Source organism: Felis catus, chromosome A2 (genome assembly GCF_018350175.1).
Source record: "Felis catus isolate Fca126 chromosome A2, F.catus_Fca126_mat1.0, whole genome shotgun sequence".
NCBI classification, from domain to species: Eukaryota; Metazoa; Chordata; class Mammalia; order Carnivora; family Felidae; genus Felis; species Felis catus.
Window position 1 is genome coordinate 95,714,800 of NC_058369.1, and position 23,553 is coordinate 95,738,352.

General features: G+C 35.1%; 1 protein-coding gene across 5 annotated transcripts in view; it reads right to left on the reverse strand.

The window, feature by feature from the left end:
• Positions 1 to 10,463: 10,463 nt before the first annotated feature.
• The window catches only part of KRIT1 (KRIT1 ankyrin repeat containing), a 40,708-nt gene continuing 27,618 nt past the window's right edge, over positions 10,464 to 23,553 (reverse strand). For all 5 annotated transcript variants that reach the window (XM_003982743.6, XM_011280378.4, XM_011280377.4 and 2 more), the window contains 5 exons: positions 19,685 to 19,851; positions 18,864 to 18,951; positions 18,065 to 18,271; positions 11,441 to 11,557; positions 10,464 to 10,953 (listed from right to left, as the gene is read on the reverse strand). In XM_003982743.6, the coding sequence (XP_003982792.2) occupies positions 10,885 to 10,953; positions 11,441 to 11,557; positions 18,065 to 18,271; positions 18,864 to 18,951; positions 19,685 to 19,851 (648 nt within the window). In that variant the 3' untranslated portion in view covers positions 10,464 to 10,884. The remainder of the gene's footprint in view (positions 10,954 to 11,440; positions 11,558 to 18,064; positions 18,272 to 18,863; positions 18,952 to 19,684; positions 19,852 to 23,553) is intronic.

Genomic DNA, 23,553 nt, shown 5'->3' on the forward strand with positions numbered 1-23,553 from the left:
AAAACATCGCTTGAATTCATTCATATCTTTTCATGAACACTATCACATCCCTATTTCAAGGTGGTGTTTAAAATTTTCTTAGAGTACTAAATTAACAGAAAATCTCCAATGCATATTATCCATAGACTCATGTCAAACGCTCTCCTTTCATCTGCAGAGGCCTTTGCAGAGTAGGGCATTCCACCTTGGTGAAGAGTCACCATTCTCCTGGTTATCAGGGTGGTTGACCTATCACTTTCCCCAACCCTTTTCCATAGCTTGCAACAGTTCAAATTGTTTTAGTGTGTGGATCTCCCAGGCCCTCTGTCACCGCCAAATTCCAATTTGAAATTTGAAGTTGAAAAATGAATGCAATTAGCTTCTTAGAATTTATGGAAAGCATTGAGGTTCCCTTTTCTATAATTCTACATGGGTAGCCTTTTAGTATCCTGTTTTGTGGATTTAATTGGCAAGTTGTCATCTGCTTAAAGTTAAGAACTTTGTGACTAATTGGAAATAGATATAATTTGCTTGTGTTCCAGAAGTCTATATTTTGTCTTTTTTAAAACTGAGATATAATTGACATATAACATTAGTTTCTGGTGTACAAAATAGTGATTTGACATTTGCATATGTTGCAAAATGATCACCACAGTAAGTCTAGTTAACATCCAACACCATACAGTTACAAAAACTTTTTTCCTATGAACTTTTAAGATCTACTCTTTTAGCAAATTTCGAATATACAGTAGTATTAACTATAATCACCATGATGTATATTCCCATGACTTAATTCATAACTGGAATTTTGTCCCTTTTGGACTTCTTTCACCCATTTCACCCACCCCTTACCCCCTGCCTCTGGCAACCACCAATCTGTTTTCCCTATGAGCTTGCTTTTGTTTTTGTTGTTTTAGATTCCACGTATAAGTGAGATCATATGGTATTTGTGTTTCTCCATCTGACTTACTTCACTTAGTATAATGCTCTCAAGGTCCATCAGTGTTGTTGGAAATGGCAATATTCCTTTTTTATGGCTGAATAATATCCCATTGTATAAATATATAAGTATGGCACTTTTTAAAACCCATTCATTCATTGATGGACACTTAGGTTGTTGCTATGTCTTAGCTATTGTAAATAATACTACAGGGAACATGGGGGTACATGTATTTTTTTTTTTTTGAGTTAGTGTTTCCATTTCCTTTGGATAAATACCCAGAAGTACAATTGCCAGATCATATGGCAGTTCTATTTGTAATTTTTTGAGGAAACTCCATACTGTTTTCCATAGTGGCTGTACCAGTTTACATTTCCACCAGTAGTGCACAAGCATTCCCATTTCTCCACACCTTTGCCAACACTTTTTTTTTTTAATTTTTAATTCTATTTTAGAGAGCACAAGAGGGGGAGAGGGTCAGAGAGAGAGACGGACTCGTAAGCAGGATCCACGCTCAGTGTGGAACCCAACACAGGGCTCGATCCCACAACCCTGGGATCATGACCTGAGCTGAAATCAAGTCAGTTGCTTAACTGAGCCACCTAGGTGCCCCATTTTTTTTTTTTTTTTTGATACTAGCCATTCTAACAGGTGTGAGGTGATATCTCATTGTGATTTTGATTTGCATTTCCCTGATAATGAGTGATGTTGAGTACTTTTTCACATGCCTGTTGGCCATCTGTATATCTTTGGGAAAATGTCCATTCAGGGGCCCATGGATGGTCAGTCGGTTAGGTGTCTGACTTTGGCTCAGGTCATGATCTCACGGTTCGTGGGTTGGAGCCCTGCATTGGGCTCTGCACTGACAGCTCAGAGTCTGGAGCCTGCTTCAGATTCTGTCTCTCTCTCTCTCTCTCTCTCTCTCTCTCTCTGCTCTCTTTCAAAAATAAATAAATAAACTTAAAAAAAAAATGTCTCTTCATGCCCATTTTTAAATTTTTTTTTTTTTTTTTTTGCTATTGAGTTGTATGAGTTCTTTACATACCTTTACATACCTTGGGTATTAACCCCCTTATAGATATATAACTTGCAAAAACTTTCTCCCATTCTATTGGTTGTCTTTTCATTTTGTTGATGGTTTCCTTTGCTGTGCAGTTTTTAATTTGATGTAGTCCCATATTTACTTATTTTTTGCTGCCTTTGCTTTTGGTGTCAAATCCAAAAACTCCTCACTAAGACTCATGGCAAGGAGCTTACCCCTCTATATTTTCTATTTAGGAGTTTTATGGTTTCAGGTCTTATATTCAAATCAATCCATTTTATGTTAATTTTCTGTGCATACTGTTAAGACAGTGGTCCAGTTTCCCCAGCCCCATTTATTGAAGAGACTGTCCTTTTCCCATTGTATATGATTGACTCCTTTGTTGTAAATTAATTGGCCAAATATGTGTGGCTTTATTTCTGGGTTCTCTGTTATATTCCACTGCTTTTACACTAATACTGTTGGAAATACATATGATTTGATGGTGTTCCAGAAGTCTGTATTTTTTGTTTTTTCAATCAAGGCATTAAAAGCTGCTGCTTAGTATACTTACTTTCCTTACTCAGCATAAAGCAGAAGTGAAAAAAGCTTCTTAATTTTAATATGGCAATTTGTATTACCTTTGGTCTTTGGAATACAGGTAGTTTTCTTATCCTTTTTTTTGTTGTTGTTCCCTTTCTTTTAGGGAGTTTATGAAGTTTCTGACTTGTGATTTAAACTCCACATTAAAAAGCAAACTAGATTATCTTTACCTAGAACTGTCTCAAAGTTTATTCATAAGTAGAAAATAAGTTTCAAAAACATTTTGTCATGCTCTCATCATAGTGTTTATTTAATCCATCTTGGAATTGTAAATGTGAATGATATATTTTACCATTTTTTTTCAATGACTGATTATGACTTAAGAAGGGAAACTTAGTAACTTGATAGCAGTTAGTAAAGCCCTATTTTTAAACTGTTACGCAACATAAGATATGTGGTCCATATATTTTCAAATAGTAAATGATTTATCAAGTAAGCCAAAGTTCAGATAATATTAATTAAAATCCAACTTTTAACTATATACAGTTAATTACTTGTGAGTGAAATAGTTGAAATAAATTAAAAACCCATACTGGCTTTTCTTCCTCCTAGTGGTTGTGTGTACAAAACTATTCCAACATTAACTGGAAGCAAACAATTTAGAAAGGAAAAATAGCACACATTTGACTTAAGTGAAATTTATTTATCCATTTTTCTGTCTGCAGATGACTTATCCTTTCATGGCCTCACTGGTATATATTCAATAAATACAAACACAAAGTATGATCAACATCTGTAAAATGTAACTGGGAAGGCGTGTTATTAAAACATCACATAGCACATTCCAAAAGTCAACAAATGTTTTGCTAATTACTGGTGTGGGATTTATACTTGCGTTATTTGCTCATACAATTGAGTTGATGACATAATTTTATGATTTCTAACTAAAGCTTTTAGTATGCTCTGGCGGAGACTTCCTTTAAAAACAATTGCTTTGGATATGCATTATTTTTAACTCTACAATTTTCATTTTTACCGTCCTGTTGGAAAACTATTATTTTTTTCCCCCGTTGAATTGGAGCACATACAGTCTACTCTCTAAGCAAGCAGGAGAAATTATACCAGTAAAGCACTGCAAATGAGAAAGTGAGGTCAGTGGGCTCATCCTTTGAGTGTCCTCAATGTGGGGTCAATTCAAAGGGGGTAAATATTTTCCAGACTGTTTTACCAAAAGATTAAACCAATTTTTAGTAGCAACCAGAAATATTCTTGTATGTTGTCTCAGTCCTGTGCCAACATTGATTTTTATTAATGTAATTAGTTATTTCATAGAATTTAAATAATTTAACAAGATTTTGCATTTTTATTAGCAAAGTTTTATATTTCCCCATATTTTATTTATTTTTGAGAGAGAGAATGCAGGGGAGGGGCAGACAGAGAGGAAGAGAGAGACTCCCAAGCATGTTCCACACTGCAAGTGCAGAGCCTGGTGCAGGGCTCAAACCCACGAACCATGAGATCATGACCTGAGCCAAAATCAAGAGTCAGATGCTTAACCAACTGAGCTACCCAGGTAGGTGTTCCCCCCATAATTTAAAGTTGTCTGCATTTCTGAACATATAGTCTCTCTGTTAACCTCTGACTACTCCCTACTGGAATTTGAATACTGACATTTCTACTAAATTTTTATATATTTTTGGTAAATTTTCAACACTTACATAACAAGTTATGATCTTTTATTTTTTTCTTTTCAATTTTTTTTTTAAGTTTATTTATTTGGGGAGAGAGCACAAGTGGGTGAGGGACAGAGAGGAGAGACAATCCCAAGCAGGTTCCACTCCATCAACACACAGCCCATTGTGGAACTCGAACTCACAAACTGTGAGATCATGACCTGAGCCAAGATCAACAGTCAGACTTAACTGACTGCACCACCCAGGCACCCATGATCTTTTCTCATATGTGCTTTTAAAATTTATGTGTAGTAAAATTTCCTATTTTGATGTACAATTTCATGAGATGTGACAAAGATATACTATTTGTCAATCACAGTCAAAATATAGAACAGTTTTTTTACTTCCCCAAATTCCCTCATGCTTCCCCTTTATAGTCCCACATCTCCTCACTCCCATTCTAATCCTCTAATGATTACTAATTGTTTTCTGACCTTATTACAGTTTTGCCTCTCCCAGAATGTCATACAAATGGAATGTTACAATTTGTAACTTTTTGAGTCTGGCTTCTTTCAGAGAGTATTTGAAATTCATCCATATTGTTCATGAATTGTTTATTCTTTTTTGTTGCTGAGTAGTGTTTGATATGGATGTATCTGAGTTTGTTTCATTCACCATCAAAGGATATTTGGGTTGTTTCCAATTTGGGGCAGTTATCAATTGTTATATCTCATATGAATTGTGAAAAAAATTGAAAGTGTAACGTATATACATCTGATTACAGATTTTTGTGTGAATATAAGTTTTTGTTTCTTTGATAAATTTCTAGGAGTGGAATGACTTGGTTCTACAGTAGGTGTTTTTTTTTTAACTTGGAAACTACCAAACTCTTCCAAAATGGTTTCACCAGTTTGCATTCCTGTTAGCCAGGTATGAGATTCGGTTGCTCTAAATTCCTTGATTCTTTTTCTTTCCTTTGTATTGTGTACATTTAAAAGGCATTTTATTCTATTAAAAAATACTTTTAAACATTTATTCACTTTTTTGAGAGCCAGAGAGAAAGCGTGAGTGGGGAAGGCGCAGAGAGAGAGGGAGACACAGAATCTGAAGCAGACTCCAGGCTCTGAGCTGTCAGCACAGAGCCTGATGCGGGGCTCAAACTCACGAACCACGAGATCATGAACTGAGCTGAAGTCAGCCACTTAACCAACTAAGTCACCCAGGTGCCCCTAAAAGGCATTTTAGACATCTCTTATCTCTTATGATATCCATAAATGAATGTGCTCTGCCACTAAAATATACTAGTCTCTTTTTCTCTGTTGACATTTAGATTTAATATTTAATTTTTGGCCATATGAAATTTATTGAATACAAACTATGCAGGATGGTACCAAGCTATTTTTTTTCGCATACTGATGTCCATTTGCCTAATGAGATGCTTTGGAGCTGCTCTACCTTTGCCCGTTTCTCAGGGGAACTCAATACATTTCGCCAAATGATCTCCATTCCTTATATTAGGCAGTATGATACCATTTTCCAGTTGCCCAGGACAGAAAGACGAGATTAATGACTCTTATTTCCCAAACCCAAAAGGTCACTGGGTTTTGTCAAAACATGAATCCACTTCTCCCCACTGTCTTATACTTTCTCACTCAGACCCCTTTTAGCCCTTCTGTACACTGGCCCAGGGTGATCTTGTAACACACCAATCTAAGTTAGTCAAGTCCCAAAGGCTCCAATGGCCCCTCATTAGCAGGGAACACATCCTTCAAGATATGGTTGCTTTTTTTTTTTTTTAAACCTCTTCATCTCCCTCTCCTTTATCTGACAAATGTCTGAATACAGAAGCCAGACTGCCAAATTTTGAATTCTGACTCTAGGATGGTTTTTGGCCTTAGACAAGTAACATAACCTCTCCATATACAATTGTCTTCAAAGTTATACAATATATGAAAGTGAAAATATTTACAACACTGTTAGTAAGTTTGACTCCTAAGCTTTTTAGAAGAAAACAAATATCTTGTTATATTTTTATTATAATCTTACACCACGGTCCTGGTTCATTAATACCCTGAGGCAGACTGCCTAGATATGAATCTGAGCTCCACCGCTTAATATTCTCTTTGGCAAAAGCTACTTAACTTTCTGTTTCTTCATCTGTAAAATGGTAATAACAGTATCTGCTTCAGAGTGACTATTGTAAGGGTTACATTAATTAATATATCTAAAACAACTGCAAGGCACATAGTAGGCACATTTTAAGTATTAGCTATTGTTATTATTTAACTAATGGGTATGACCCTAATTTCCCATCCATGGTTGGTGCCCTTCCAGCAAATCCTGAATAACCAGTGCTTCCTTCTAACATAGAAATTGGTACAATGTATTGCAATTACCTTTCTCACACTCTAAGAAGTCTGAAATATATTTCATTTATCTCCAGGCCGCAGGCCTCTAAGAACTCCTAGCACTTACCCTTCTTTTGCTTTAGGGCCTTTTCGGTCTGCCTACCTCTGCATTCTGACCTTATGAATACAAACTTTAAATGAGAATCATACCATTACAAGTGGATTTTTGCTGAGAAAGTATTTTTTGCATGGACTCAAGTCACTTTAATTCCTTCATCAGTTTTCTACACAGCAAAAACAATTTATATTTTTTCCATTTTCATTTTACTAAAATTATTTTCATTGGAAGTATTTTTTACTGAATAAGTTATAAAGCAAGGAATTGATTCATCAAACAGTTTTTTGCATATATCAAATTCTTCTAATTACAGTTTTTGCTACTGGGTTCCTCAGGATCAAATTTTATTTTATTTTTTCATTTATTTTAAGTGTATTATTTATTTTGAGAGAGAGAGAGAGAGAGGAAGAGAGAGAATCCCAAGCAGGCTCGGCTCTGTCAGCATAAGCCTAATGCAGGGCTTGATCCTTCGACTGTGAGATCATGACCTGAGTTGAAACCAAGAGTTAGTCACTTAACCAACTGAGCTACCCCGGCACCCTTCAAATTAAATTTTAAATTTTATTGAAGCAATTTATCCATTAAATTTGGTCAAGAACCGTGGGCCCCTGGGTGGCTCAGTCGGTTGAGTGTCTGACTCTTGATTTCAGCTCAGGTCATAATCTCATGGTTCATGAGACTGAGCCCCACGTTAGGCTCCAAGATGACAGAGCATAGCCTGTTTGGGATTCTCTCTCTCTCTCCACCCTCTTTTCTATCTGCCCCTCCCCAACTTGTGCTAGCTTTCTCTTTCTCTCTCAAAAGAAATAAACTTTAAAAAAAAAAAAAAAAAAACCTGTGGCCAGTTTTACTTTTTTACATATTTCTATCAAGTCTAATTTTGGGGGGGGGGTCAGTTTTGGTAACTTTAAATCTACAAGATGTAACGTTCTTTGCCAAGTTTTTTTCCTAATACATTTATCATGTGCAATGTTAACTGTTCTGGTTTTATTTCTACAATGGAAACTCATTTGTTGTGATTTGGATAAACAATTGTTTAAATTTACTTCTTAGCTAAAAATGAGAAAATTGTATCAATTCTCCAGGACCACTCTTGAGGTCAAAACGTCTCATCCCATTTCCCTTCTCCCTCATATGTTTCTGTCACTCCCATCCCTCAGATGCGAGCTTAAGCATCACTTGCTCAGGGGTGCCTCTCCTGATCTCTAAGGCTAGATCAAGTTTCCCTCTTTATGCTTACATAATACACTTATTTTTCTTTCATAACACTTACTAGATTTTATAAATATATATTTCCATGAGTATTTATTGTCTCCCTCATTAAAATTTGTTCCCTAAAGGCAGGGGCTTTGTTGTTCTTGGCAATGGATCCCTGGCACATAAAAGGCACTCAAATTTATTGAAAAATGATGAAAAGGAAAAAGGTGTCTTTTATCCCCAGTGCACATATAATGCCTGGCCAATCCTAGGCACTCATTAAAACCTACTTGCATTTCTCCATTATTGGTTATTTCTGGTTTGTTATGGTCTGACAGACAATGATCAGTTTTTCCTCTCGATACCTTATTTGAAAATTGACCTTTTTTTTTTTTTAACGTTTATTTATTTATTTATTTTGAGAGAGAGAACAAGCACAAGCAGAGGAGGGGCAGAAAGAGGAGAGAGAGAACACTGCCAGCACAGAGCCTGATATGGGGCTTCATCCCATGAACCAAGAGATCACGACCTGAGCTGAAATTAAGAGTCAGACACTTAGCTGACTGAGTCACCCAGGTACCCCTGAAAATTGACTTTCTAATGCTATATATTTTTAAGCCTTTAATAGCCATGCTACGTTAATAGTCTTTCCTTCCCTTCTCTACAAGGCTGCATTACTGTGTAACTCCAGGAGGGTACACTGTATTCTATGGGGCAGGGAGTTGTTTGATGTAGTAGCATTGCATCCTCACCTCCCTCTGTGAAAGGAAAAGCATTCAGCTAACTCCTAGTTAAAGTTGGTTATAAGAGTTCTAAACCCTAGCTGTATATCAAAATCACACTGGATACTTTACCAACAGAAATCCTTGAACCCCACCCTAGATTTATTGAGTCATAATGTATTGAAACTTCTCACGTGACTGCAGTGCCAGGATTAGGAAACACTGGGTTGGAGCACAGGATAAGTGTGGGAAAAGTGGTTACACATTAATTTGGATAGGAACATTAGTGACCATGTAATTAAGGGCCCTGCATTCAATACTGAGGACATGGAATTTAATTGTAATGTAGTAAGGAACCATGAAAAGCTTTCAGAGGGTAATGAAATGATCAGATCCATAAGAAAGGTGAACTTGGCACCAGTGTGGCAGATAAGTGGGCAGAGTGTACAGCCTCAGCCAGGGGAGGCAAGGGAGGAAGTAACACCAAACCTAGGAACAGGTGGGAAGGACTTCAACTAAGGCGGATGCAGGGCAACTAGAGAGGAAGGAAACTCATAAGAGGGAAAGGACTCATAAGAAATTTGACAAGATTTGATAAGTGGAATGTCGAGGGTAATAAAGGGGAGAGAAGTTGAAGACCACTCCAAGATTTCCAGGATAAGCAACTGGCTGCAATCTGATGGTGCCACTAACCAAACAGAATACAAGTGGAAGGACAGAATTGAGCAAGTAAACAAATTCGGTTTCCAGCTGTGATGAAATAGACGTTCTTTTTGTAGGCCATTTAGGTGGAGCTAGAACAGCAAGAAATTGGAAATTAAGATCCAGAGTTCAGAAGAGAATCTGAGGCTGAAATATTAGGTTTGGGAGTCAACAGTTGAGGCCACTGGAAGGTATGAAACTGAACAGAGCACTGTCTATGTAGAATCAAAAGTATTTAGCATAGAATTAGAGATAAAGCAGGCTTTCTCATTCAATTTACTTAATCATATATAATTTTAATAAGGCTCAGACAGAGCACCATTAGAAATAAACAGAAATTAATGTGAAGGTTAAATTCTGATATATAAAACTTATCTGCAATCTTTAGGACAGCTTCAAATATGACTATTGTATCTCTGAACTTACCTACAACATATCAGTCTAGGGGCGCCTGGGTGGCCCATCAGTTGAATGTCTGACTTCAGCTCAGGTCATGATCTCATGGTTCAGTCCATATGTTCAAGCCCTGCATTTGGCCCTGTGCAGACATCTCAGAGCCTGGAGCCTGCTTCGAATTCTGTCTCTCTCTCTCTGCCCCTCCCCTGCTTGCACTTTGTCTCTCTCTCAAAAATGAACATTAAAAAATTTAAAAAAAAATTTAAGAACATATCCATCTACTGGCTCGGAAAGACCAGTTTCTAAGGTTATTAAATAGCATCATAATTCAGTTAGCTCCTCATCTATGATATCAGTACTCCCCTAAATGAAACAGATATTTGGTGATCTACTTTGACAAAGGCAATATAATTCATCAGGCTAAATCATAAAAATACAACATGTACATAATAAATGCAACTACTGATATCCAGAGACTGTCACTTACTCTGTGTGTCTATGTATGAGTGTACTTATGTGCCAGACACTTTTGTGTAATTTACTTTAATAATCCAATCTGGAATCATTTCAACAGAAAAAAAAACCCAAAACTTAAGATTCCTAGGCCCTGTTACTTCTAGAGAGTGAATGAACTTGTATATACTGAGTCCCAGCAATCTTTGTTTAAAGAAGCATCAGGTTAATTTTGATGCAGGGGATTCAAGAACTATACTTTGAGAAATACTAGCTTATACTAGTTACACATTTTAACTAAGAATTTTAAAAACATACTGAGAGATGTTCATAGATTACAGAAAAATGTTTGAAATAACAGTGTTATGTGGTTTAAGTAGAAAATATATTTTCTTTATTCAAATATGTTGAGTTTCAGTATATTCTGAAATGACACACAAAGTTATACCAAAGCTATATTTTAATTTCATTACATCCCACTCCAAATTCTTTACCATTTACCAAAAATAACTTTTTATAAAGCTTACTATTTTGTCCAATATTATACAGATGATCAATCTACATATTTTTATGTGTTTCTCTCAAAAATTAGAATAGCTTATGAGGATATTATACAAAACTAATTGGTATATTACACACCAAATGTAAGTACAGATTCTGTACAATGTAGTAGTATACATTCATATATTACAAGAGACTAAGTGCCTTGTTAAAAGTGATAGTTTAAGAAATCTTTCATGGAAAAAATCTGCATTACAAAATGTGGTAGTTTAAGTATCAGCTGCTTTCCTCTCATGAATTTCTTTCGGTGGGCATTAACTGTCCATTTAGCTTCATTAATAGTTTTACCACAAGGCCAGCCTATAAAGTAAAATATATGTCAACAGTAAATGTGAAACATGTAAGGATGTGTAAATGACATACATGGCAGCGAGCAGTTCCCTATCTATCTGAAAAGAAACTTTCTTATTAGAGGAAGTTTATCAAGAATAGACGGGGTACTAAGGCTTTGAAGGGATGCAACTAGTGGCTCAGATAGAATACTTATCAAGAGGGAAGGATTACCTGACAGACACCTGGATAAAAGAGATAGGGAATACTAACTAGAATTAAAAGAAACGCCAGAAAACAGAGTTTCATTGTTATAAAACTAAATAAATTATTCAGATAAGTTTCTGGCTTATTTGCTTAGGAAAGGCCTGCCTTTTATCCTTGGTCTTAAATATCTTAATTTCACATAATATCAAAGGTTTTCCTTGAAGTAAAATGGATTGTCACTTAAAAAAAAGAATCTTTACTAATACAATAGTTCATTATTAGAAGTCCAGAGCAACTGATAAGTACTTACCTGTTTTGTGTGTACTATAAAGCTCATTTTATTTTCCATACTATGGATCTGAAAACATGCATCAGCATCTCCCAATTGCCACATAAAACAACCATACTTAAGACTGATGAGTAAAGCCTGCAATGTAATTAGAAATTGTTATATTGAAATGTATGTTAAAAACAACACCTATCTTCTCTTACTATCTACAATGATCTAGTCATGTCCAAACATAATGGTTTTGAATGTTACAATAAATTGTATTCAAAGTTCCCTCAATAACCTTACAGAGCCTCAAGTACAGAACCACATAGATGGTAGACTCTTAGCAGACTGCCTTCAGCAATGGTATCTTTTGTATCACACTGACAAACATTTTAAAGATGCCCATTCTGTGGTATGTATACACATACGTATAAACACACACACACACACACACACACACACACACACACACACACATACACACAAGAATAATATTCAGCCATCAGAAAGAAGAAAATAATGCCATTTTTAACAACATGGATAGACCTTGAGGGCATTATGTTAAGTGAAATAAGTCAGAAAAAGACTAAACAGGATATCGCTTACGTGTGGAGTCTAAAGAAGCTGAACTTGTAGAACCAGAGAGAAACAGAATGGTGGCTACCAGAGGCTGGGGGACAGCCAACATGAGATGTCGGCCATGAAGTACAAACTTTCAGGTAGAAGATGAGTAATTTCTGGGGATCTAATGTACACCATGGTGACTATAGTTAATAATACTATATTATATAGTTCATGTTACTGAGAGAGTAGATCTTAAGTGTTGTCATCACAAAAAGAAAATGGTAATTATGTAACATGGTGGAGGTATTAGCTAATGCTATGGTACTAATCATTTTGCAGTACATATCAAATCAACCCATTGTACACCTTAGACTTACACAATGTTATGTCAATTATGTCTCAGTAAAGTTGAGAAGATGCCTATTCTCTCAGTGACTTTCAAGAAAATTAAATGTACAAGTTTTTACTTTCCGCACGTTAAAAAAAAATCCCTTTCACTTTATTCAGTACCTTTTGAATATTCACATAGTACTTTCAGATCTGAAATTTATGTAATGAGGTAACAGGTTGACTTAAGCAATTCCATCTCACTGAAAATAAGTATAGTGATATATTTATGGTAAAAATAAGCATAATTTTAATAATTAATATAGCCTTCATAAATTCATCAAATTATTTAAAACCAGTATTAGAACAACCTATTTCTGGGGTGCCTGGGTGGCTCAGTCAGTTAAGTATCCAGCTCTTGGTTTTGGCTCCGGTCATGATCTCAGAGTTTGTGGCTTCAAGCCCCATGTGGGGCTCGCACTGACAATGTGGAGCCTGCCTGAAATTCTGTCTCTCTCTGCCCCCTACTCAAAATAAATAAATAAATTTTCAAAAAAAAAAAAAAAACTATTAAAAAAAAACCTATTCCTACACTTTCCTAACAAAAAACTTAAATTTAAATAAGCATTCAATATACTTTTTTGATTATTTTAAAATGAATCTCTCCTAGCAACTTGCATTTTCTTGCCCTAAAAATATATTATTTATATACACATATACAAAGAAAGTGTTTGTGCATCCTTTAAAATACACGTTTAAAAACATTTGCTTTCAGGGGCACTTGGGTGGCTCAGTTGGATAAGCGTCAGACTTGAGCTCAGGTTTGTGAGTTTGAACCCTAGCATTGGGTTTGATGCTGTCAGCGCAGAACCTGCTTTGATCTTCTGTCCCCATCTCTCTCTGCCCCTCCCTCCCTCCCTCCCTCCCTCCCTCTCTCTCTCTCTCTGCTCCTCCCCTGCTCACATTCTTTCTCTCAAAAATAAATAAAGCATAAAAAAATTACTTTCTATGACTAGCAGTTCTTAAAATGTTGATAAAATGTTTATTTTTATTTATTCTGAGAGAGAGAGAAAGTGCATGCACAAGCAGGGGAGGGGCAGAGAGTGAGAGAGAGAAAGAATCCCAAGCTGGTTGGGTGCTCAGCACAGAGCCTGAGGTGGGGCTTGATCTTACAACCATAAGATCATGACCTGAACTGAAACCCAGAGTAAGATGCTCAAATGACTGAGCCACCCTGGCCCCCTTATTACAGGTAATTAATGTTATGTGAAAAGGATATGGTTTTAGGGCATTTTAAAAAATAATTTTCATACTTCTTGAAGTTTATTTATTAATTATGAGAGAGAGAGAGACAGAGAGCAAGTGTGGGGTGGGGGGCAGAGAAAGGGAGAAGCATAATCCCAAGCAGGCTCTGTGCTGTCAGCGCAGAGCTTGACATGGGGCTTGGACTCACAAACCATGAGATCAGGACCTGAGCCAAAATCAAGAATCTGGTGCTGGGATGCCTAGGTGGCTTGGTCGGTTGAGCATCCAACTTGAGCTCAGGTCATGATCTCGCAGTTCACAAGTCTGAGCTCCTCATGGGGCTCTGTGCTAACAGCTCAGAGCTTGGAACCTGCTTCAGATCCTGTGTCTCCCTCTTTCTCTGCCCTCCCCCCTACCCCACCTTGCTCGTGCTGTCTCTCTCTCTAAAATAAACATTAACAAAAACTAAAAAAAAAAAAAAAAAAAAAAGAGTCCAGTGCTTAACAGACTGAGCTACCCAGGCACACCAAGAACCTCACTTTAAAAATGCCCTAAACTGGGGCACTGGGTGGCTCAGTTGGTTAAGTGTCCGACTCCTGGTTTTCACTAGGATCATGATCTCCCATGCGTGGGTTTGAGCTCCCGCCCCACAGAGGGGTCTGTGCTGATAGTGCAGAGCCTGCTTGGGATTCTCTCTCTCCCCCTCTCTCTGCCCCTCCCCTGCTTGTGTTCTCTCTTTCTCTCTCTCTCAAAATAAATAAATAAGCTTAAAAAAAAAGTGAGGTTCTTAAATGAAACAGTACAATTAATTTACATGAATGTATATTATGTATAATGGGAAACTAAGAACATCTTCTTTAAAATTAGCCACCTGTATTTATATTGTAAAATATAACTTTATGGATATGATATGCTAAAATAGCTATTTACCAAGGAACACATTGAAACATTTGAGTCAAGATATCGTAATACCTTACATTGTCTATTTTTTAGATCAGATGCTTGAAATTTGTTTAATCAAGAAGCAAAAAATAGTCCATTAATATGGTCTCAAAACAGTTTAATATATAGAAAAAAATACATCTGTAGTATAAGTCCTCAATTATATGGGGGCTAGATTACAAAAATACTGGGGTTGTAAATTAAAAATAAAGGTTTTGTTGCTATGCACAAAGGAAGAGATTGAGAAACCCACAATAATGAAAGCAGCTCAATGGAACTGAAAATTCAGAGTCCATATGGTAGCTTTGAGAGATACAGTGTATTCTAGAAGGAAAAAGTAGTTCTCTTTACAAGATAAAACCTACAAAGGGTCAAGTTGTTTAGTGAGGGAAATCAAAAGGCACAAGAGAAAATGTCAGGAATAGTTGAGAGCAGAAAAGGGAAAACCACAGAAGTGACAAGTAGCAAATAGCCAGCCAGTGGACAGGAGAAACAGTGATGTTGTTAACTGATCAGGAAGAATGACACTATGTGGATATCTAAATAACCAGTTTTATTTCAGAAGGGCATTCATTATGGCCAATATAAACTGACATCAGCAAAGGGTATCTATTGCTTGGGTGTGGCAACAGTACTATTATGGTTAAAGATCTATCAACAAGCACAGTTAGTTATGAAACAGAAATACATTCACTATAGTAAAACAATGATTCACAACACAGTGCATTATATATTCAATAGTGTCTACATTTTATGTAAGTATGCTCTGATGAGCATATGAAATTGGCTGAGTTATACTCCCTAATGGGAAACTCTCTTATTTCAAAGAGAAACAAGATATAGAAGGTAGAAGTAATTGATATAAAAAACACAGCTGTATTCTATGGGTTTTCATGAGAATTAATCTCTGAAGCTACTGTATCCCAAGCAGAGTTTTAATGTAAATGAAGGTATTTTTGCAAATGAAGTTGTTTATTCTAAATTTGTCAAATTCAACCCTAGCATATCTTGATGACTCTAACACAACTGAGGACAAGCTGCCTGTTCCCACCTTTGATGATTAGAAAATATAATCATCTTAAAGCTTTCATAGGTGCTGTAAATTTATCAGTGGTTTACAGAACACAAGGTAATGATCAGGTGGACAGAAAACATCATTACTCTTTGGTTTAATCACCCAAGGACAGCATTTTAATTTATATTTCTAGAAATCGAACATCTTATCCTAAAAAAAGCAGACTATTTACTAATAACATTGTTATCATCCTCTGCCTGCAATTGCTATATCACTTACTCAATTCCTGGACCATAGTATTATTCATGTGAAATGTTATAATGCTGAACCATCATTTAGGAACTAAATAAAACATTTTATTGTTGCCTAAACCTGGAATGCTGCCAAGGCAAATATAAACTATAGCTTAGAGAAAAGGCTCAGCATCACACCCACAGCGTCACCATTCAGTTTGGTAAAGGATTTGTAAATGTTGTATAAAATGCTCTGAAATAGCAGAGGAGAAATTTATTGAAATGGTGAGGGGAGTTTCTCCTTTGATTTCCTTTAATAAACTTAGTACAAAAGAAATAGGAAACTGGTTACAAACTAATTAGAAGCAGCCTATTTTTTTGTGAGGAAAGTAGCTTAAAAAGAAAATGATAATAAGCAAATGATCCAAAAGCAAGCTGACATCAGAGGCTTCAAAAAAAAATCAAGTTCTAGATAAACTACTGAATTCAGTCCCTATTCAGCCCTATGTCTGTACATATTCTCTACCTCCATTCACGGGCATATCTAACAGCATGGTAAAAATAGCTGTTGCCCATAAGGATGATCCTGAGTTATCATGAAGTGACTAAACTACTTTCAGAAGTTATGTGATTACAAAGTAAGGGTTATAAAAATGATGAAAATAAAAATTAGGTTTATGATAAAATTTCCTAATCTAAAATGACTTTTCTAATTTTTTTTTAAATGTATGTTTATTTTTGAGAGAGAGAAAGAGAGAGACCAAGTGCAAGCAGGGGAGAAAGGGAGGCAGAGAGAGAGGGAGACACAGAATCCGAAGCAGGATCTGGGCTCCGAGCTCCCAGCTATCAGCTCAGAGCCCAATGTGGGGCTCAAATTCACGAACTGTGAGATCATGACTTGAGCTGAAGTCGGACGCTTACCCAACTGAACCACCCAGGTACTCCTAAAATACCTTTTCTAATGTATAAGCTTAGTTATTACTTTAACAGGCCTGAAATGGTCTATTCTTAAACAAATCTGAATGAACAAAATAAATTTGATTTTTATTAGCTATTAAAGCTAGAAAGCTGTTCATCCAGATAAATGTGTGAAATATGCTAAAAATGATTGATAATTCCATATTTTATATATGACTTTGATTAGAAAAAGGAATATAAGGGGCGCCTGGGTGGCGCAGTCGGTTAAGCGTCCGACTTCAGCCAGGTCACGATCTCGCGGTCCGTGAGTTCGAGCCCCGCGTCAGGCTCTGGGCTGATAGCTCGGAGCCTGGAGCCTGTTTCCAATTCTGTGTCTCCCTCTCTCTCTGCCCCTCCCCCGTTCATGCTCTGTCTCTCTCTGTCCCAAAAATAAATAAAAAACATTGAAAAAAAAATTTAAAAAAAAATAAATAAATAAAAAAAAAAAAAGAAAAAGGAATATAATATAGTAACAAGCCTCTGATGGGAAAGGTCTGAATCCCTTCCATACTTCATCTTGCCTGTTCCCCAAAAGGCTTTTATAATTAATTCTGCTTTTCAAAGTGAATCCCTTGTGACAGGTATTACATTTTTCTTTTTTCTAATGTTTATTTATTTATTTTGAGAGACAAAGAGCGTGTGCAAACACAGGGGAGGGGCAGAGAGAGAGGGAGACAGGAAATCCCAAGCAGGTTCCATGCTGTCAGTGCAGAGTCCAACACCAGCCCAATTTCACAAAACATGAGATCATGACCTGAGCCAAAATCAAGAGTCATATGCTTAACCGACTGAGCACCCCAATATATTTTTCTTTTTTTAACCTGTATTTTTTCATTTAAACTTAATTGATTTTTAAAATAGGTAATATAATCACAGTTAAAAAATTTTTAGGTTGCAAAATGGTACTTAGTAAAGTTTCCCTCCTACTCTTGTTTCCAGTTACCTGGTTGCCTTCTCTAAAGGCTTCATGAAACTTTTTATTCATACACAAGCAATATGTATTCATGTAAATATGGTCTTGACTTCCCCTCATTTTTACACAAATAATAGCATATTACATATGGTCCACCACTGTACTTCTTCACTAAATATATCTTGGAAATCATTCTCTACATTCTTCATTCTTTTATATGGCTGCACAGTATTTCAATGTAGAAATGTACTATGATTAATACACTACATAATTATAGAATACAATTAATGTTAATAATTAACACTTTGTTGACAATCATTTACTTTTCATCCCGCTTCCTTTGCTATTATAAATAAAATTGCAATGAATACTTTTATATATATGTCATTTCTAGATTTTTCAGGTATGCTGGTACAATTTTTTTAAGACATTGGTCAAAAACAGCTGTAAAGCTGAAAATCTACCTTAGTTTCCATGTTGAGAAGATGAAGTCCTTTTATATTCACTCCTACATACACAGGGATGACTTTATGATTGCTGGGGCTTGCCTTTGTAAATATCTGTCCTGTGAAAAAAGCTGCTCCATATGTAGGAATTTCCCAACAATTCTGTAAGAACATGCGCTGAAGGTGATGCATTTCTTTACTGACACCCTCACTTGTACTAAGATTCTAAAAACAAATAAGGTAAAATAAAAGAGATGTGAAAAGAGAACACACTTTTGATAATCCAAGTAGGTCAACTAAGCAGTTTCTAAAATCGTGGCTGCCCCCAGAGAAGAATAAAATTGTGTGAACTATCCCAAGAGCAGTTTTTAATACTTCAAAAAAGAAAGAAATATCAAAGTATAAAAATAGTGCTTGTCTATTCTATTAGGTTTTAAGTGTCTCATGGACAAGGATAGTGTATAATTTCATGGTGTGTGAGGTGTGTGTTTAATCTCTAGTTCTTACCACAGTATCCAGCATATAGAACATGGTGTGTGAGGTGTGTGTGTGTGTGTGTGTGTGTGTGTGTGTGTGTGTGTGTGTGTTTAATCTCTATTCCTTACCACAGTATCCAGCATATAGAAGGTATTCAGTAAAAGATTCCACATTATTAAAAATAAAAATATGCTCTCAGTTTCATGTGAACTAGAAGATGAATTTTTAATTTCAGTACTATAAATTTAATGTAACTACATTTAAAACATATTACACGATTTAATTTACAAAATTTCAACTAGGGTATAAAATGTCTTTTTATTTCTGTTAAACAGCTTACCTTATATTCATGAAGTATTCGGTTTGTCCAGTGAGGTGCCTTACTTTTCAATTTGGTAATAGGTACAATGGATTTTAGGTTTTCTTCACTGTAAGCAAACAGGCCAACATGCTTTAAATAAATCATCTTTAGTAGCTAACGTACATAAATCACTCAGAAACAAATTGCTTTAAATAACATGATTTTTTTTAAGTAACATGATTTTTGAGCTGAAAAATATATATTGTAAAATATTAGAGAACTCTAAAGATTTTAAGCAAAAGCCACAATCCTAACATTCTCATTTAAGAGAATGTTTCTTCTTTCAATAACCACAAAATACTTTTGAAAATTGAAAACTACAATAAACAAACTTCAGTGTTTAAAACCTTCAGTTTTTTCTCAAAAACTGAAATCTGCCTTATGACATTTTCTACTACTTATCAAGTCAGGTTTTAATGAACTTATATTTAAACATATAATAAAGATAAGTTAAAGAAAAAATATAAGGTATATCAAGGGGTGCCCGTCAGTAGAGCATGTGACTCTTGATGTCAGAGTTGTGGGTTTGAGCCCCATGTTGGGTGTAGAGATTACTTAAAAAAATAAAATCTTAAAAAAAAAAAAAGGTGTATCAAACCAGAGTCAAATGTAAGAAAAATAATTTTGGAGAGAATATAACTTTAAGAATGCTTTACCATTTTTTCCCCTTCATTTCATGCCTCCTCATATCCTCTAGTTCCAAACAAAGTATAAATATTTCTTAACAACATTTTTAAACTTTCTTGGTTAAATAGAATCTTGAACATAGCACAAGACCACATACTGTATTAAATACTTACTTTAGGAAACCTTGCTTGTGTTTCTTACTCTCATAATTTCCATAAACTATTTGCAACAGTAGACTTGCCAATGTTATCAGTTTAGTGTCAGGAGCTGTATAAAAGCCCTTTAATAAATTATATCTGGCTTCATCAAAGAGGATAAGAATAGCTAGTGGGTCTTCAATCTTAAAAGAAAAAGCAGAATTTGGTTATTGGGCTACAATTTCCTGTTAGAAATATACAACTTGTCACTGTCTAATATGGAAAAGCAAACGCTACATATTTGTATATAAATGAGCTGTTATTTAGAGCAGGGGTTGACAAATTTTTCCTGTTAAGGGCCAGAGAGTAATATTTGAAGCTTTATGAGTCACATAGTCTCTCTGAGCACAAAAGCATCCATAGACAATACAGTAACAAACAGGTCTGTGATGGTGTTCTAATAACACTTTACATATGGGTACCAAAATTTGGTACCCATAAAATTTTCACATGACATGATATATTATCCTTTTGAATTTTTTCAAACTTTAATAGCTTACCGAGTATATAAAAATAAACAGCAGGTCAGATACAGCAATAGGCTATAGTTTGTTAACCTCTGATTTACAGTCTAATAAAAGATTATCATTAGTTTATGGATATGGATAATTTCTACCACAATTTTACCTAAATCAATTATATTCCTCAAACATTATTCTACATGTTTCATATGATATAGTAGTGAACCTCAAGGAAAATACAAGAAAGTGTATTAATTCCTAGAAGTGTACATGTAGTTTTAAAAAATTTTATTTTAAAACATTTTTTATTTCATTTGACTAAAACTACTTGGTACTTCCAAATAACACTAAAGGGGAGCAGAAGATTTTTCCCTAAGTTTCAAAAACGTTATGAAGTTTCACTTTATCAAGTAGGATTAACAAAGATTGAAAAAAGCTAGCCTACAGAATATACCTATGCTTAGAAATAGTCACCAATTATAGAGTTTCTGAATGAATACTTAAAGGATTTCCAAATATAATTCAAAGTGATCTCAATTCCCTGTGGTAAAAGTTACTTTTGTCTTACTAACTAAAATAATATCCTATAATGCTCTATATAATATTAAAAACCTAAAAGAGAATTTCACGGGGAAAAAAGGTGGGAGGAGTGTTCTAGATTAAAAGTGACTAAAGAGATAACAACCAAATAGAAATTATGAACCTTGACTAGATCCTACATATGGGGGCTATAAAAAAAAGACTTTTAAACAATTGGGGAAAATCTGAATATGGATCACATATCAGACATTATTATGGAAATATTAATTTTTCTAGGCTGAAAATGGTTGAAAAAGGTTCATATGTCCTTTTTCTTAGGAGATATATGTAAAATATGTAGGGATTAAGTGCTATGATGTCTGCAACACACTTTTAAATGGTTCATAAAGAAAAAATAGAGAAGATGAAGGAAATAAAGCAAAATATTAGCCATTAGTGAATTTAATGAATTTTATTACCTTTTCAATTTTCCTATGGGCTTTAATTTCTCAAAATTAACAGTGAATTTAAAGAGTTTGAGTAGTTAAGCGTTATAATTCCTAACAGTATATTTAGTGAGCATTAGTCAACAATTATTCTTTACTAATGAAATCAGGCCATTTTCATCCTAAAGGAATAATGCAACCAATAAATGTAATTCTTCCATTTTTCAGACGGTACAAATTGGAATTTCTTAATTACATAATGAAAGAACACAACTATCTTATCAGATAATCATTACATTCTGATTTGTCTTAAGGTACTTACTAAACTTTGCTTTTCACCTGAGTTCACTTTATATTCTTTATAATAATGCAATTAATTTATCATCCAAGTTTTATCGTTATTGTTCTTTTTCTCCACCAATCAACTTTTAAAATATTACTTAGGTGGAGAAGGAAGATAGACTGAGTATACTTAAATTACTTGCAGACTTTATGGGCCTAATATTTTTTTTAACTGTGCTAAAATACACATAACAAAAAATATTTTAACCATTTTAAGTGTATAATTCAGTGACATTAATTACATTCACAATGTTGTACAAATATCACTATTTGTGTAAATAGTGACTTTTTCATCATTCAGAAACTTAACCACTAAGCAGTAACTCCACACTCTCTAACACCTGTAGTGACCACTAATTTACTTCATGAATTTTCCTATTCTAGATACTTAGTGTAAGTAGAATCATACAATATTTGTGCTCTTCTTGCATCTGGCTTGGCTTATTTCACTTAGCATAACATTCTCAAGGTTTATCCATGTCATGGCATGTATCAGAACTTCATTTCTTTTTGTGGCTGAATAATATTCCATTTTATGTGTATACCACGTTTTGTTTATCCATTCATCTCTTGATGGAAACTTAGTTTGTTTCCACCATTTCGGTTATTGTGACTAATGCTGCTTTGAACACTGGCATATAGATATGTTTAAGTTCCTATTTTTAATTCTTCAGGTATATATCAAAGAGTGGAACTACTGGATCATATGGTAATTGTGTTTAGTTTTTCTGAGAACCGCTATTGTTTTCCACAGCAGCTATACCATTTTACATTCCTACCTGCAATGTATAAGGATGACAAATTCTTTGTAACTTTACCAACATTCATTATTTTCTTTTTTTTAATTAAAATAGCCATCCTAGGAGGTGTGAAGTAGATTCTCATTGTGTTTTGATGTACATTTCCCTAATGACCATTGATGTTGAGCATCTTTTCACAAGTTTCTTGGTCATTTGTGTATCTTCACTGGAGAAACCAAGTCTTTTGCCCATTTTAACTGGGTTGTCTTTTTGTTGTTGAGTTGTAGCTCCCATTCTGTAAATCGTCTTTTCACTTTCTTGATAATATCCTTTGATGCACAAATGTTTTTAATTTTGAAGTCCAATTTATGTATACTTTCTTTTGTTGCTCACAGTTTTGGTGTCCTATTTAAAACTCCATTGCCAGGGGCACCTGAGTAGCTCAGTCAGTTGAGTGTCCAACCCTTGGTTTCGACTGAGGTCATGATCTCACAATTTTTGAGTTCAAGCCCCATATCAGGCCCACACCGTGGAGCTTGCTTGGGATTCTCTCTCCCTCTCTCTGTCACCCTCCCCCTGCACATTCTCTCTCACTCTCGAAATAAATGAGTAAGCTTAAAAAAAAAAACCATTGTCAAATCTAAGGTCATGAAGATTTATCTGTTGGTTTGCTTCTAAGAGCTTTATGGTTTTTAGCTCTTATATTTAAGTTGTTGATCCAGTGAGTTACTTTTATATATGGTGTGATTCAGGGTCCAATTTCATACTTTTGCACCATCTGTTGAAAAGACCACTCTTTTTTCATTGGCACCCTTGTCAAAAATCAGCTGACTATAGATTTTGGTTACAGATGTATTGGGTTTATTTCTGTACTCTCATTTCTAATCCATTGGTCTATATAATTGTCCCTAATTACTGTGGCTTTTGTAGTAAGTTTTGAAATTGGAAGTGTGAATCCCTCGACTCTATTCTTTTTTCAAGGTTGCTTTAGCTGTTCAAGGCCCTGTGTAATTACATATGAATTTAAGGATTGCCTTTTCCACTTCTACAAAAAGGCTTTTGGAATTTTTTTTTAGATAATGTGGTAAATCAGTACATGCTTGGCTAGTGTGGACATCTTAACAATATTAAATCTTCCTACCCTTAACACAGATGTCTTTCCAGTTACACAGATCTTTAGTTTTTTTCAGTAATGTTTTATAGTTCTGAGTGTACAAGTCTTGCACCTCTTTTGTTAAATTTATTCCTAGCATTTTCTTTAAGATGCATTTTGATTAATTTCTTAATTTCCTTTTTTGGTTGTTCATTGATGTATGTAGAAACCACTGATTCTTGTG